Raw genomic sequence first — 17,261 nt, 5'->3', positions numbered from 1 at the left:
TGCATCTTGTTTTTGTTATTTACAAGAGAAAATAATAAACTTTTAGAACCGAGACTAGAAATAGGATCGTTTCCTTTGTGTAGTTAGACTTTTATTTTCATAGTGCTTTCTTTTCATCGATGGACTGTCAACTGCAGGGTCAGGATCCAAAACAATATGCTCAGTTATTTGTGTTCTCGCAGCAAACCAGATTAATCCAGAGTAACTATGAGAAATCTGAATACAAGAGGTACTCTAAGGAAATCTGACTTCCCCTCGGTAAGATCCATTAAAAATTTCACACGGAAGTGGGAAGTTGTCAAGCCACAAAATTTTGTATGGATCGTCACAGTTTCCAGACCCACCTCCCTCCTCCTTAAAATTTGAACATAAATAATGTTCTTTTTCAAACGTAATAATTAAATTTTATCGCATTGTAAAAAATGTTTCCATGAATATTTTTCCATAAACTGGAAATAAAGATACCGTCAGACTTTTGGAACAAATATATTTTCTTCAAAGCTAGCTAACAGATTCCAAATTGGTAACCATGATCTCAAACTTGGTATGAGCAGAAGCGAGAGAAGATCCCAATTCTACATTAATGGCGGCAAACTCCAACTCGTATTAACTTTTAATACCGGCCCTGTTAGGAAAATCTGCTAAATGTTTGCTTATGATTGTATTGATTTACACCAATGTCGATACCAAATCAAACTGACGTTGACCACTTGAAAGCTGGTTAATCCGAAAGGCGATTCACTTGTGTATTTTGGATTAATTTTGTGTAATAATGTATTATATTGTATTTTAATAGGAAAAGTTATTTTGTCTACATTAAAAAAAAACAAAAGTGTATTTTTCTTGAATGAATGTATTGAAATCAGTTATGGCGGTAAGCTCCAACCGGTACTATCCTCGGATTAAATCCCGATCCAGAGTGTAAGGTTGATTTGGTGTTGACGTCGGTGTTGATCAGTTCTACCTTAAACCAAAATTTGACAGATCTTCCAAACAGGGACGATATTAAAAGTTAATCCGAAACATATACTGGAACCGAGGACAACAACTCAAATATGTTGTTGTTTTGATATTATTTGACGTTTTGTCTCGTGTTCTGTTTGACAAATGCATTAATCACACGCTAACTATAAAATACTCAGTGATGAGTAAAATTACATGCAGTTTGATAAATTCTTGTATCACACATATTCCATTAATAAGCTCGTGAACGAGCTCATGAATTAGTAGGGTTACGGTATGTAATGTGGGTCTAGTCCTTTCATTCGGCCTATCACGCAAATAAATAATTAATTAAGGAATATTACACAAAAAATAAGGAAAATATTGATCACTGATGATTGATAAATGTGTACCACACACAAATCAATTTATATCACAACATTTCAATACATTTTCAGCTCTCGTAAGTAATAAAACTGGTTGAGAATATCACTCTGTTCGGAGTTTTTAGCCGCCATGACTTCTAAGGTTAAGATGGGAAGGTTGCACTGACGATCATCAAATGGCCTGATTATGGCATTTATTGAATGGAATTACCTGATAATACACACTAGACGTAAAACTCACAGTTACTGTTTGAATATTTTATGTTTATTTTAATTGTTTAACAACGTTTTCACAAGTAAATCATGGACCCAACTTTAGGGACACATTTCTTTTCTATGTTCCTAACTTTGGCCCATGAAATTCATTTGACAGCATATAGCAATAAGAGTAACGTCAACAATGTGGTTTGCATTTGGATGATAAGGAACGAACAGGAAGGGAGATTTTTTCTGCCAAATCTGTATAATGAACATCACAATGTTTTGATTTAGATATTCTGCGGTCGAAAGACGATAAGCGAAATTTTTAATTTTTAATTTTTAACTTGAGTGATTTAATGTAGTTTTCGTAAAATTTTCTCTAAGAAATGTTTTGAGGAATGAAGAGCATTAAGTTAACAGTGATAGTGATAAAAAAAAATACATCAGAAAACGTTACCAAGAGCGTTTTTTTGAGGATCAAACAAGATAGGACGAAGTTGCATCCATAAATAGACCCAATTTGGGGACAATAGACCCATATTACATACATTTCCCTCGTGAGTTATTGTCTTAAAAAAAGTAAGTTTTTCAACTTTTCGTGGTTCCTGATAGCAAACGACATGATAAGCATATCTAAGCATACCATTTAGCAGTAGAATATCGTTTGCAGGTAAATTAATTGATGAGTTATGATTAAAAACGTAATCTATGGCTGCATATTAGACCGAGGTTAGGGACGTATACCCTATGTGTTATGCACTCGGTTATCCATCGATGAACAATTTTTACTCATTTGTGGATTACAGTTACTGACTAATAGGCAATTTATTAATCATTTATGGTGGTGAGCTCCAACCGTTATTATCCTCGGATTAAATCCCGATCAAGAATGTCTGGCTGCTTTGATGTTGACATCAGAGTTGATCAACACGACTCTTAGAAGAAAAAAAATTGCAAATCATCCAAACAGGGACGGTATTAAAAGTTAATCCGAGTTGGAGCTTACCGTCATAATTGTGTTTTTCACAAAATGGAAGAAATCCTACACATGAATGGGTACTATAAAGTTACCAGACAGTGAAAGAACGTCAATAATATATTTTAATGCATTTTTTTTTTGTGATTTGAGCTCGCATTTGTCTGTGTTTGGCAGTTATATCGCATTTTTAGTATTTTTCTGTCAGTAGCGAATATTTGTGTATTTATTTTATTCGTCAAATATTTATGTATTTTTTTCGAATTTTACATTTTTATTGTTTTTTATTTATTTTGTAATGAGTAATGATGAATTTTTGTGCTTTTTTTTCACTTTCGTATTTTTGATTCAATAATCAAGAGCAGGGAATAGCCCTTCGGGAAAATCAGACTTGTGAAAATCGATTTGTTTTTTTCTTGTTTGTAATCACCCAATGATGCGTTTAACGTATAAAACAAAAGAATTAATTTTTTTTCGCGAGTCTTATCTTACAGCTTCCAAGTGGAATGACAATACTCGTTGAGGGTTACCGCCATAAGCATATTTCAATTCGACAGATTGTACAAATACAACGTTGTGCGAATACAGCGCATTTTGTCCGACGTTATGTTTTACATACAAATCGAGAGTAAAATCAATTGACCACTTTGTCAAGCAGTTTTGGTGTGACTTTCTACCAGCAATTTCACAAAACAGGACCAACAAATTACTATTTTTTTATGAAACACACAAATTTCGGCTACTTTTCTCGTTATTCTAGAAGAAATTTTTTTTTATTCTTCTATTACGAAGTTCAAGTGGTAGTAAACGTCATTTTAACTGCTCGAATGGAATTTTCGGTTTTCTACTTTGCCGTATACGTTACTATACGAATGAATTGTATTGGTAGAAAAATATTTCGTTTGTTATAAAACCGCTTTAAAGCAGTCAAGCTGTACTTATACCTGTCATTAAAACTGGTATAATGCTAACTATATTTTCCGTGTAAAAAGCGTACTTTCCACCGCTAGGTGGCTTTCTAAAGTACATTGATTTTTTTTTCACTTTTCGAAGCAGAGATGAGCTTCCTTTCTTTGTAAACTTAGCTTCGTGGTGTAGACAGGTGCAGGAAATACTCACAGCATTTTTCCTTGGAATCCGAACCCAATGTGAAGCTCAATGGAGTAAACAAAAAAGTCAACCTTAGAAATGATTGATAAAACATCAATGCTCGACAGTGATGCCGTTTTATATTATGTTGATTGTATCCTACTTGTCAACGTTTGTCCTAAAGAGCCGAATAGTGTGCCATGCTGTTTCGGCACAGTAGTGTGTAGAGTTGATTACCCTTTGACTAAAACACATAAATACGTGATGGTCTTCGGTGACAGTGTCGTATGACAGAGACTGATATATGACATTTTACTTTGGCACTGTACTTGTTTTGCAAGTGTCGGAAGCAGTCTTGTAAACGGTCACGGTAGTCGACACATTTTCTGTGATAATCGACTGCTTTTACCTCCGACACTTGCAAAACAAGCTATCATAGTACAGTACCAAACTAAAATGTCATGGGAAATTTATTGACCCTATAACATAATAAAAAGGGAAGCGAGTGAGTTATACCCCGTTCATGCTCATTGCAAGACAGTGTATATCACGTGATATACGCTGTAATGTGAACGGGGTATTAGCTTTACGTAATTTTGAGTGAGGGAGTCTTGTTAAGCTTTACTTATTGTTACATCCGGCTTTTTTACGGTACGTAATTTATGAATCACGCCTATATCATAAAGCGTAAAAGCTTGATGTTTTTTCCATGATACTGCCATTTAGAACCAGAAAAATGTCGGACTTTCTTTCCAAGTGACCCACTCCCGTCCCGTTCTCAGCATGCACTGGGCTGCGAATAATTTATTCATTTGAAATTCATGCTACTTTGCTTATTAGCCTAGAATATAATTTTCTCACCTTCTCTTACCACTAGTCTTAAATTTTCCCGTCGCACGCAACTCGTGTAAGTGTGTTTTTTTGTATGAAATAACCAACTTCACGTAAATTTACGGATAAATATGAAAACTTCCAAAACAATTTACATAACTTTTGTTCATCGTACCGTCCCGCTGGGTAGAAAAGGTACAAAATCTGTCAACACTTACTTGTTTCTTTTATCGAACTTTCGTAATCACTAAACAGTAATTGACTATCGTATATAGCAGTAATACAATTGCTTTTGTATATATGATTGTGTATAAATAACTCGCAAATTTCAATAACATAGGTTATGTTACAACGATTGAGATTCACCGTCCAGAATAGAACTATATACACTCATACGTGAGAAAAAAAAAACAAAATACTAGACTTTGAAGCCTTACTCTCGATTTCCCGATCACAACGCCCCCGCGTCCAAAAAATCGACAGTTGTAGTTTCAGTCCTAGATCAGACTCTTGTTGACGAGCTTTGCACTCTGATTCTTGCACTATTATAATAAAAAAAAATGCTCTCTCTCTCTCTCTTTCCTCTACTGCTACGTATAAAACAAAACAACAAACAGAAATTACCGGTTGCAGCTATAGTTACCGTAATTAACTATTCGAACCCGGAACGTCCGTCGTCGTCGTGCTCGGGGGCGTCGAAGGATCATCGCCCTTGCAGTCGCAGTTGTTGTTGTTGAGGCAGCTGGCAGCACTGCTGCCCACTTCTGCCGTCGGCGAAGAACTCAGCTCCAGCGCGTTCAGTCCAACTACCAAAGAAGGCTGTGCTTCCTGTGTCAACAACGGGACGCCCGTGTCACTCGATGGACTTCTGTTATTGTTGTTGTTGTTATTGTTTTTGTTGTTATTATTGCTGATGTCGTCCTCCAGATCCGGCAACGAAAGCCTCGGTATCCGCTCGGAAAGGGCTGCCTGGTGCGCGTCGTGCACCTCTTGGAAGATGTCGATCAGATTGTTGATGCCGATCATGTAGCCATCCTCGTGGTTGCCGACCTTCCACTTGTTCTCGTGGGTGATGTCCACCTTTTCCGGCAGGTTAACCGTTTTGGCGAAATCGATCAACCACACGCTGGCGTTGTGGCGATCGTGGACGAACAGCAGCGACGATCCGATCACTTCGTGACGTTTGAAGAAGTCCGAATAGCTGAGCGTCGCGCGGATCGCCTTCAACCGTTGGATGTATTTGGGCTGCAAATGTTGAAGGGAAATATTATCAGATCGAGATCAAGAATTGGAGGGGGGGGGGGGCGCTTACCATTGTATGAGGGAATCCTTCGGTGAATTCCCGGAAAGCCTCGCTTATCTGGTCCCGGGACTTGGTCGTTTTGAAGTCCTTGGAACTGGTGCCGTCACTTTTTTTAATGCCCTGAAATGAAGCGATGAGAATTGTATTTCATTATCACCACTTGTTGATGAAAGTCTGCTATTGAAAGATGATAATGGAGATAATGAGTTGCTTATTTTTAGAAAGCCATTGGTGAGAGCGAACTAGAATTGAGCACTTCAATCGATTCGGTCTGAAGGTCAAGTTTATTTTCTTTGATGATGTAAAAGGGAATCGAACGGCGCCCAGACGACTTCGACTGATCAGATAGTGGTTTGATTCGATTCAATGCATCGGATTCAGTGGCGACCATTCTGGTCACTGATTAGACCATAAACCTAGTTTGGTCACTATCGATTTGATCATTTAGCCCCTTGTTGAATTATAGTTTTATTTTGGTCGCTGCTGGTGAGATTATTTTGCTTAACCATCAGGCCATTGGCACCTAGTAAGGTAATTTTGGTCACTGATGAGACCGTCTATCTCATCATCATGATGTTAAGATTGGTCACTATCGGTGAGACAATCTTGGTTACTTGTTGGACCCAATTTGGTCACAAATGGAATCATGTTGGTCACTAGCGGAGCCTAACGGCTCAAGCGCAATGACAGCGGAAGTGGCAACCGAAAAGCCAGATCTGAGTAAACCTTTTGTTTTGTTGTTTATTAATTTATTTGATATTCCATTGCAGCAATGGACGCAAAACGTGGTCAGCACTCACACACTTATCAATAAACGGTTGCTCTCCAAAGTCAACGACGCATCGGCCGAAAGAACTGCTGATGAAGAACAATAAGGAGGACCACACAATGCACGGATGGATTTGAGTTCACTCACTCGACAAAAAGTGACACAACAGCGGGGCCCTGTTTACTAAAAATGAACACATGAATAATACTCACGTAACATTTGAAACCGGCCTATCAACTTTCGTACACAAAACTTGTTAAGCCTTTTTCGCGCGAACCGAATACGACCACGCAAACTAACATCACCATCGGGTAGGGGAAATTCCCCTCTTTCCGACAGTGCTCTTGGTTTGCGTGGACGTACTTCGGTTCTCGTGGAAAGGACCTAGCAAATTATTTACAAAAATTGATATGCCCTTTTCAAATGTTACGTGAGCATTATTCATGTGTTCATTTTTAGTAAACAGGGCCCCGCTGTTGTGTCACTTTTTGTTCAGTAGATGAACAAAAGTTCACCCGTGCACTCGTCAATGCCGAGAAAACAGACACACATCGAGAGTGGCCTACTTTTGTCGACAGCCGAGTGAACACTCATGAGTAAGCCTACTCCTGGGATTGAAAACTAGTTAAAACCAAATCGACTTCGGCTAGGCATCTTGAGTCATTTGTAACAACTGTCAAACTTTTCGTTTCCGTTCCGCTTCCGCTCACATTGCGTTTGGGCCTTTACTGGTAGTGAAGGTTATTCTTAGAGAGGGTCCAGTATAAGAGGGGAGCGGATTCAAAACAAACTGCCTTGGCAACCTATGCCGAGGTGATTTCTAGCAACACTGCCAATGCAATCAAGATAGGTGCTGCTCAATTGGCTCTGGATTTTACAGTTCATTTGGCTCAAAACCACCCAGTCCGCTACTCTCATATACTAGACCCTCTCTAGTTATTCTGGTAATAAAACGGATACGGTGCGGCCATTTCCACTCTTGTTTAGTTCATTTCGACTTCTGATAAGAAGAAGTATCATTGCGCCAAAATTCGGACAGTTAGTCCATAAATTTGGACACTTTTAAAAGTTTATTGCTTAGGCCAAATGTGATTCAAATGTCCTATAGTGTCATCTATGTTCAATCTAATATAATTATAGGGTTGCCAAGTGGATTTCCGCTGTGTTCAATTTGGTGAATTTTCCCTTGAATTTGACAGATAGAAAATTTTCCAATAAACCTGCTATTGCACTAGACTTATTTATGACAGACCAGGAATTTTGACAAACACACTCTCGGAAATCGGACGATCAACAACAGAGGGATTTTCGAACATTATAATTTATTTTCGAAGTGTCAAATTTAAGTGAAAATTCCAAGGGGTAGGTCACTCCGCACACCATTATTGGGTCATCTTATTTGTCAGTGTGCCGCAAGTGTACCGATTGTGCCGGTCATAGAGTAAGTTGCGATTGTTTGTAAAATACCCATCCTGGAAACCCGGTATTTCTGACACCTTGAATGTTTTGGTTTGAAATCACAAGGATAAATCGGATCACACGGATGATGCGGGAAGTGGCGTGTGTTTCTAAATTTTGTGTTCATAGGATGATAAAAGTCCTGAGTTTTAGGGTTTTATAATGCCCTCTAAGGCAGACCAGAAACCTACCGTGTTACCTGACTTATAACGAATATACGTTGTATACGAGTACCCCGAATACAACGTATAGTTCGTCTAATTTTACATTGAAAATGCTATGCCAAAATTAGACGAGTCATACGTTGTATTCGGGGTACTCGTATACAACGTATATTCGTTATAAGTCAGGTAGCACAGTAGCTTTTCGTGAGGATGATTAATAGACTTCTGTAGTTTGTTTTGTGTAAGTTGCAGCATTATTTGGATTAAGGGTACTAATGGGGTCTGATTAGCTGCCTCTTTCTCTTGAGCCCACTCTAGAACCTACATTTCGTATTTAGATTTATAAGTGAACCACTGGGGGCCTCCCTTAGCTCAGTCGGTAAAGGGGCAGCTACAAAGCAAGACCATGCTGGAGGTGGCTGGGTTCAATTCCCGGTCCGGTCTAGGAATTTTTCGGGTTGGAAAATTTCTCGACTTCCCTGGGCATAGAAGTATGATTGGACTTGCCACACAATTATACCAATGCAAAAATGGTACAGGCATCGAAAGCTCTCAATTAATAACTGTGGAAGTGCATCTAGAACACTAAGTTGAGAGCACGCAATAAGCTAATATGCGATATGCAATAAGCTTGAAATGCGAAGAAGAAGAAGAAGAAGTGAACCACTGGTCTGAGTTCCTCTGGTATATTCAATTAGAGAATGTTCCTGAATATACAGTCAAACAGCACGTAATGTTGTGAACAACTTCAATGACAGTTGTCCAGCAGTGCTCCCGTTTCATATACAACAATCCATTTCCTACGAGTTTGTGCCGAAGGTGTGCCGATGGATGTGCCCAAGCTGTACCTAGCTGGCACAATGTGCCGAGTGGCTTACCCCTTGGAAAATTCACTAAATGGAACACAGCCTCAATGTTTAATTAAAAACGAAATTTGGATCCCTTTTAGACACATTTGACCTCTTGTTAGACCTCAATTTTGGTGAGATAATTTTTAACATTGATTTGGAAGACTGTTCTGATCACTGAACAATCATTTTGATCATTCGAAGTACGCGTCCCAACAAACATTGGAAGCAGAATAAGAGCTTTTCAGGCAAAAATATGCTTCTACAGCTAAAAAATGGCTTATCCAGCTTTCAATCAGCTCAAATTGTTTGTTGGGGTAACTGTCACGATAAAAAAAAATTAAGTGGGACCAAAAGAGGACCATCGACTCCTCGTAGCTCACTCTTTTTTGGTCACTGCTATGACAATTTTGGTCATTATTGTGAGTGACACATGGCTAAGAGACCGTTATGTTATGAATTAATCGATTTTAACCTCCACTTAATACATTTCCGTTCGTGTCAAGGGGTTTTCAACTCTGCACATCCCAATCTGTGCCGAGTACTTTATCTGTGCCGAAAGCTAGGTCAAGCGTTTTGCTGCACGAGCCGATGTGTGGCAATCAAGCTATCAGTCTCAGTAACCCATGAGTTTGGCAACCCTGCACTTATGACTTTTGAGATTGTGTATTTACATTTTCAAGTCAAGGACGGAAAAAAATCGTGATAATATTCAACGAGCTAGTTGTCAGTCATCCGCTTCAAGGAAGTGGCACCGTGCGTCATTCTGGCAGACGTTTGCCAAAACCAAGTACCCAACCGGCAAGTGGAACATGAATCTTGTCTGCAATATCATCATGCTACTTGGGCAATGCTACAATCTGAAAAATAGGAAGGACTCGACCTAAAATGCCCACCGTCGGTAGTAGTAGCAGCAATAGACCTGCAGCAGCTTCACAGTGTCATCAGTCATGGTTAGGTACTAAATTCGTCTGACTGCCTCCCCCCTCCCCTTTTTTGGGGGGTCAAACTACTTCGTCCATGGTTTATCCAAATGTCTGTCCAGGATCTCGATACTGGTTGCAGTCGTTTGATGATTACCTCCTCCTTGTATCTGCCTGTTGTTCCTTCTTGGTCATGCCAGAATCGCATATTAATCTCCCTGAAACTGCTGCCGGTTCCGATTGCGTTCATTATGACCGCGATTCAGATTGGCTCTGTTACCTCCGGTGTGGTTACCTTCACAATTCTGTTAGCAGCATCTTTCTTAATGTTGCTGTTGCCATCGGTGATACGAACAGCTGCGAAAAAGCGTAAAGAGACCTCCACAGTCAATCGAATCCGAGTTCAGTCCATAGAATAAGCTGTACGGCTGACTGATTAGTAAAGCATCAATCGTACCGGGTGGTTCTGCGGGAGATACAGCTGCGATTGCAGATACATCTGAAGAATAGTAGGATCGTTCGGCACCGGGCTGTTGTTGACATCGTATATTATCGCTGCAATGCTCCTTACCCATACAATTGACTCTCGGTCCGGATCCTATGGCCATCGAGTTAATACTGAATTCTAGTTAATTCTAGCCTATTCTGTGGGGCGTGGTGACTCTCACTAGTTCGTTCGGACTTCCCTGAAACTATGGACATCTCTCAAAAGCCATGTGGACTTTCTGTAGAGGTTCATCCCCCAGATGGCATAAGGACAAATAGAGTCTCGTCAAGTATACAATCTCTTGTCATGATTGGGGAAAATTTCGCTGGAAAATGGCACAGACAACAAAAAAAAATCACTTTCCCCTTACTTTGAAGTAAACGAAGAAGTAAACCTTAGCCAATCGTTGGGCTAAATGTCATCAATAAACAGTGATGCTATTTTATATTAAATTTTGTGTCGTACTTGTCATCGTGTGCCACGATGTGTTTTGGCACAATGTGCAGAGTTGACTACCCCTTGATTCGTGCTCAAGATGTTTTCGTAATTTCTAGAACTGCCAAAGGTCTTGCAGTAGGTGCCTGAATTTCTCAGAGGTCAAGGTCAAAAAGCACACTGAGTTCAAGCTTTTTCGACAGTTGTGGAAGCTTTGAAGTTCTGAATGTTCGGAAAGTTCGAAGAACTAAAGAGTTCTAGAAATTGTGAAAATTTTGAAAATTCTCAGAGTACCGGAGGGTTGCAGAATCAAAAAAGAAACCTCAAAGAGTTCTGGAAATGTATTCGCCGTTCTCAATGTTGTGGATTTTATTAAACAGCTCTCAGGGTAATGCATAGAGGTTCCAGTGCCATTCTACGCGTTTTTGAACGTTTTCGAAGTTCGCAGAGTCCGGAAATGCTTGGAGATTTTGGTAGCTGAAGCTTTTAGAAGATTCGGTAGTTCTGAGAGTTTCTATAGATCGAATCCTGGAGTTCTATGGATCGAAGTAGGTCGCTATTTTGCTGCTGATTTAAATTTGGTTATTTTCAACACTTACGTTTAGCCATAACAGCAATTTTTAGAATAACGAATATTTTGGATGGCTCTGTTGTCTTGGGAATTTTAGCTATAATGGCCTCTTTTTTTTTTTATCTCTCAATCTATAGAATCTACAAGAAAACTATGTTTGAACGAAATTTTTAGAACAGTATAAGAAACATTATGCCGTACACTACACATTTTTATATCATACGGGTGGAAAGTTCGAAGAACAAATACTTTGAAATTCTTCACTTTTTAAGATATCTTCGAGCATGAAACTTAGTCAAACTTCAATAAAATCACTTTGAATAGTCAACCTTTGGTCACAAAGTTGGTAGATAACACATTAAGCTATGCTATGAAAGTTGTTACAGCAATTTTCGTTTTTTCAGTCTCGAGATACAAATATTGTAAGCCGTAAGTTACCTTAAAACCATAGAATTATCTTGAAGCACCTCTAAATCATCACCGATTTTGCTGAAAATTTGTTCAAATTAACATGATCACGGTTGATCCGGTGCATCCCGAACATTTCTGTTAACATGAACAAGTGTAATATATCATCATTTCAAGCGATTTTTTAACAATTTTCAATTGAAAAACAAAAATGACATTTCACAAATAGCAACGCTTGTGTTGGTTCCAATCGCGTTGCCATATTTGTCAACCCACTGTTCACCGAGAGGCAGAAGCTAATCGAAACAATCTTCCGATTTTCCTGAAATGGCCATTCTTAGTCCAAAAGCTTCAAATTTCGCCTTAGGCTTCGTAATTACGTAACGCATGTAAGAGGTTCGAGCTTGCGTTACTTATTGTTACATGTGAAAAAATAAATCCACGTGACCTTTGGATCTACATATAGCATAATACAACATTACAACAATTAAACTGTTATTTGAGGTTTTCTATTCAATCTTGAAAAAATGCAGGGGGTCAAGTGAGCTAGCGTTACGTAATTCTAAGGGGGAGTCTTGACAAGAGTTACTTATTATTACATAGGGGAGGGGAGGGGTTTAAAATCTAGATTTTTTCGTTGCGTAATTTTTGTACCATACCCAGTGCGCAAAACAGTCAGGTCCAATGAGTCCTTTTCATATGAATATGAACTGCCATCTGCCTCATTATTCACTGCCTTGTGAGAGTCTGAATGATTGTGAGGTAAACGACAGCCGGGCACTCAGTCAGTAGCTCAGTCAGCACGTTTATTCTTCTGTGATGGTACCCAATCCTTGTTTTGAATGACTGAGCGCTAGGCGAGTAAGAGAGGTGCCACAGTCGGAAGAAGTGTTAGTTTGTTTACTAAAATGAACCGCCCATTTTGTTATAGCAAGTTTTACTATAAGAAATGCTCCTCGTGTTTATTAGCGAAATTCACATCAAAGATTGATTCCGGTCGAATGAAACAGGTAAAAACTGTCCAAATCAGCAGATAAAAATTTTTGTTTTGAATTTCTGCATGGCAAAATAATGAACTTTTCGTGAACATTAACGGTAAAAAGCTCACCAACACTGGGAGACCGTGAGTTCCTGCCCACCTGTCTTAAAAACATCTCGGAATAGTGCAGTGCTTTCACACTCAGCCTAAGCAGTCAATAATTTTACGCTCTGACCGTGCCTTAACACTCCGAATACGATGCTTCCGAAAAACGTGTAGCGGCAAGTTTGCAATAGTATAACTCTTAACGCCATCCAATATAACCAACGGGAAGGGGAAGTCTTATCCTACCCGATGGTGACGTTGATTTGAAAGGGCGAGCCTTAGCTTTCTAGAAATCATCGAGAGAAGTCATTGTTTACATAAGCTGTTACGCCCTAATTCCAGTTTTATCTAGAACTTAGCCATTTCATGATGCATGTCAAAAATTGTGGTACTTCTAGAATTTCTAGGGTCTTTAGATTATATTGATTGTAAAAAGCTTAAAAATAGGGTCGTCTACTTTATTCAAAAGCGAAAAGAGTTGTTACACGTTTTGACGTAGAACTACGTCTGTGATTTCTATATGGGGGTACACTTTGTGAAAACCGAAAATGGAGCACGTAACAAAATTATGAAAGATTTTGAACGCTAATAAACTCAACTGCCCCTGGACCATTTTCAATAATTTTATCACCAATCGATCAGATATATTTCTACGCATCTGTCAATTTTAAGACGTTATCATGTTTCAAAATGTCACTATTGAAAATTGCACGAATGTGCGATTGCCTGTGAAAAGCGATTTCCCTAACACAGTTTTCAAAGTTGAATTCCATCCGGTCACAGCGTGGTGAGTGGTGGGTGGTGTTCTCCAGTATACAACGAAGGGCTGTCTGGAATCAACGAGCTGCAGCCCACATGAGCACCCAAAGAAAGAAGAAGAAGCCACACCACTATTGATCGGAATCAGTAGCTCTTCGTGATTTGCTGTGGGCCAACTATGCCAAGCGCGTCATACTAAAGAGTATAAACAGAGAGATGATGATGATGATGATGGTCCCACCTCTTACCCCTACAAAGGTTTGAGCTGGACGATTTATCTTTAAGATAATTAAATATGACATTTTAACCAGGTTGGCAAACAAAATCGAACTGGTTTCAGTTACAGATATAAATTCCCTCTAGAGTTTACAGTTGCTTCACAGCGATATAAATGTTGAAAAGCTCAGGCGTCCACCTCTTAGTTCGCCTTTTTGTCCACCTAAAATATTCATAAGTATTACAAGCAATCAAGAGTTAATGAACAATCAACAAAGCATCCTATTACACTAGTAACCCCGCAATCTGATGCTATCATAATTTTCAGCAATGTCAGGAATGCTCACGAACCCCCAACATTTGCCAGAAAACTTACTACTAACTCAAGGTATCTTCCAAATAAGCTTCAAAATTGCATTTTTTTTTTATCAAATGTTAAATTCAGTCCTCTATATCCGTAATACGCGCGCGAGGCTCAAACCTTTGTAGACTACTATTTTTTTACTACTACTATTAAATCATATATCAAAAATCCATCATCACCATCGTGGCGAACAAAATAGTTTTTGCAGTGCTACAATAATTATTAAAAAGTCGTTATAACAGCTATCCATACAAAGTAATCCGTTAAAAATAACTTCGTCAAGATACATAATTTGTCAATTCATAAAAAAAAATCACTGGATAACCGTTCAAAAGACAGTTTTAACGTGTGAAATGCAATGTCTCTTAAATTCTGCTAATGTTGTTGAACGTTTAATGTGTCTAGGCATCGAATTGAAAACATTTATTCCTTTAAAAAATAATGAATTCTGTGAAGCACAAGCCAAGAAATGTGGTGTTCTTATTTCATCCGCCTTTCTAGTATTATATCTATGATAGTCACTTCCTCTTTCAATTCGATCACACAAATATCGAGGCAGCAAACCGTTAACTACTTTAAAAATGAACACCATAGTCAAATATACAATTCTTTGCTTCACCGACAACCATTGTAAGGCGTCTAACATCAAAGTTGAGGAAGTGAATCTATTACATCTCAAAATCCCGTTCCCGAACCCCGTTCAAATGCCTATTCCTACACAAAACTCAAGCTCCTGCTGCAGTTGACAAATAAGATTTATTATACAAGACCACGTTGTTCTACGTCACCATTGCGAACAACCCCATAGGGCTGTCCCTTGTAGTTTTTTTTAAAGGATTGTTTATGGATTTTGCAAGTGGTCTAAGATCTAAAAATTAGATTAATGGGCACAAATGTTCATAATTACCCAGGATACAGTCATGGTTCCTAAGTATCGATCCTGGACACAACGGAACGGTCCTCCGGAAGATTCGGAACATCTGTAAAATTGGTCAATCCATGAAACTGATCCTAGAGCTCCGCGGTTTTTTTTTTTCGAAAACACTAGTAACTGTGATGTAAGAAATAATTTAGGGTCGTGAAATAAACATGGTCCCCGATGGCCATGAGACCGTCCCCCGGAAGATCCGAAAGATCCTTAAAAGTGGTCCATCCATGAAACTGATCCTAGAGCTCTAGGAACTGTAATATAAGAAAGAATTTGGGGTAGTGACATGATCCTGGGTGGCCATTCGACTGTCATTCGGAAGATCCGGAACATCGGTAAAATTGGTTTATCCTGAAACTGATTCTACAGCTCAGCAGTTTTTTTTAATCACTTGAAACTGTGTGAAACTGTATAAGAAAAAAATAGGTCGGGATGTAAACATGGACCTGGATGGGAATAAGACCGCTCTCTGGAAGATCAGGAACATCCTTAAAAGTGGTAAATCCATGAAACTGATCCTAGAGCTCAGCAGTTTATTTCAAAAAAAATCAGGAACTGTGTTATAAGAATGAATTTGGGGTCGTGACATAAACATGAACCTGGATGTCCATTGGGACGTCATTCGGAAGATCCAGAACATCCGAAAAAAGTGTTTCATATATGAAACTGTGAAAAAAACTTCGAAAACTTCACAGTTCGAAGTGTTCTCGAGTAAACCGCGAAGTTCTAGAATCAGTATCATCGATGCACCACTTTTACGGATTTTCCGGAAGACGGTTTCATGGTCATTCGGGTTCATGTTTATGTTACGACCCCAAATTATTATCACAGTTCCACGTGTTTTCGGAAAAAAAACCGTGGAACTCATGGATCAGTTTTATGGATTGACCATTTTACGGATGTTCCAGATCTTCCAGATGACGATCCCATGGCCATGCAGGTACATGTTTATGCCATGACCCCAAATTCTTAAATCACAGTTCCTAATGTTTTTGAAAAAAAAAAACTGCGCAGCTCTAGGATCAGTTTCATTGATTGTCCTCTTTTCCGGACCTACTAGAGGACGGCCCCATGGCCATCCGGGTCCATGTTTATGCCATGACCCCGAATTCTTTATTATATCACAGTCCATGCTTTAGAAAAAAAAGTAGAACTCTACCCAACTAACAATTTTCACAATGTAAACGCTTTACTCATTTCATTTATATAGCCTCAAGCTGTATTCAAACGTTATACAATATGAGGAAACCTTTACTCAACCTCTATACTAGCAAATTTGGCTAACTTAATCAGCTACTTATGGTTGTTGGAACGGTCGGGAGAAGCTCTTATTGCATATCCATTAACGCTTTTATACAGCTGTTATCCTGCTGTTTAGTTGTGTGTGAACTTGAAAGGCGCTTATTCAACCTTTTCCCGGTTATCCAATAATCACTACACAGCGTTCTCTTGAAACCGGGTTAAATAATGCTTACGCTTTTTATGAAGGAATTTATTGAGTTTGTTTTGCTGTGAATCAAATTAATCGAAATTAGTTACAAATCATCACCAATAAATTATTCACCCTGCACCGGAACCTGGAATCGAACTCGAGACGACCTCATTGGCAAACCTTGACACTACCAACTGTGCTACGCCAACACTTTGAACTTATGTAAACAAATCAACATTCCCTTCTACAACAAAATCGCTGAGTAGAGGCTTTATAATAGTGCACACGAATCACTTTTCTTGACTAGTTTTAAAAGAGCAAAGTAAAAGCTGTAAATCTGCACACGTCTAAAAATAAACCTAGTTGACTGTGAAAATGCTTCCGAAGTTGCTCTAACACAGTTTATAAGCTGAGTACAGGTTGTTTAGTTGTTGAAAAAGCACTTTTGATGTTTATGTTATTCAGCAAGAGTGGTTGGTTGTTTAGAAGCCATCAAATGAGTAATATATTCACTTTGTTAGCTTTGTTTTGCAGCTACAAGTTGAAAGTTGATTAGTGTGTGTATAGAAGTGACATTAGCGTTTATTGGCTGATGTTATTCAGTGCAACTGACAAATTGAATAATGGTTGTGATAAAGTTGAGTAAACGCTCTCCAAAACAATTTTGCTAGCTTTTGCTAGTAGCTG

General features: G+C 38.8%; 1 protein-coding gene across 1 annotated transcript in view; it reads right to left on the bottom strand.

Moving 5' to 3' along the window:
• Positions 1 to 4,369: 4,369 nt before the first annotated feature.
• Positions 4,370 to 17,261, bottom strand: part of LOC135710090 (inositol-trisphosphate 3-kinase A-like) — a 30,612-nt gene continuing 17,720 nt past the window's right edge. The window contains exons 6-7 of the mRNA XM_065232566.1: positions 5,738 to 5,848; positions 4,370 to 5,670 (exon numbers count right to left, since the gene is read on the bottom strand). Coding sequence (XP_065088638.1) covers positions 5,074 to 5,670; positions 5,738 to 5,848 — 708 coding nt within the window. The 3' untranslated portion in view covers positions 4,370 to 5,073. The remainder of the gene's footprint in view (positions 5,671 to 5,737; positions 5,849 to 17,261) is intronic.

The sequence above is a fragment of the Ochlerotatus camptorhynchus genome, unplaced genomic scaffold (genome assembly GCF_037179485.1).
Source record: "Ochlerotatus camptorhynchus isolate MF236.1 unplaced genomic scaffold, CSIRO-AGI_Acam_v1.1 ptg000370l, whole genome shotgun sequence".
Lineage (NCBI taxonomy): Eukaryota > Metazoa > Arthropoda > Insecta > Diptera > Culicidae > Ochlerotatus > Ochlerotatus camptorhynchus.
Note: the sequence above shows the minus strand (reverse complement) of the source record. Positions and strands in the feature narration are given on the sequence as shown.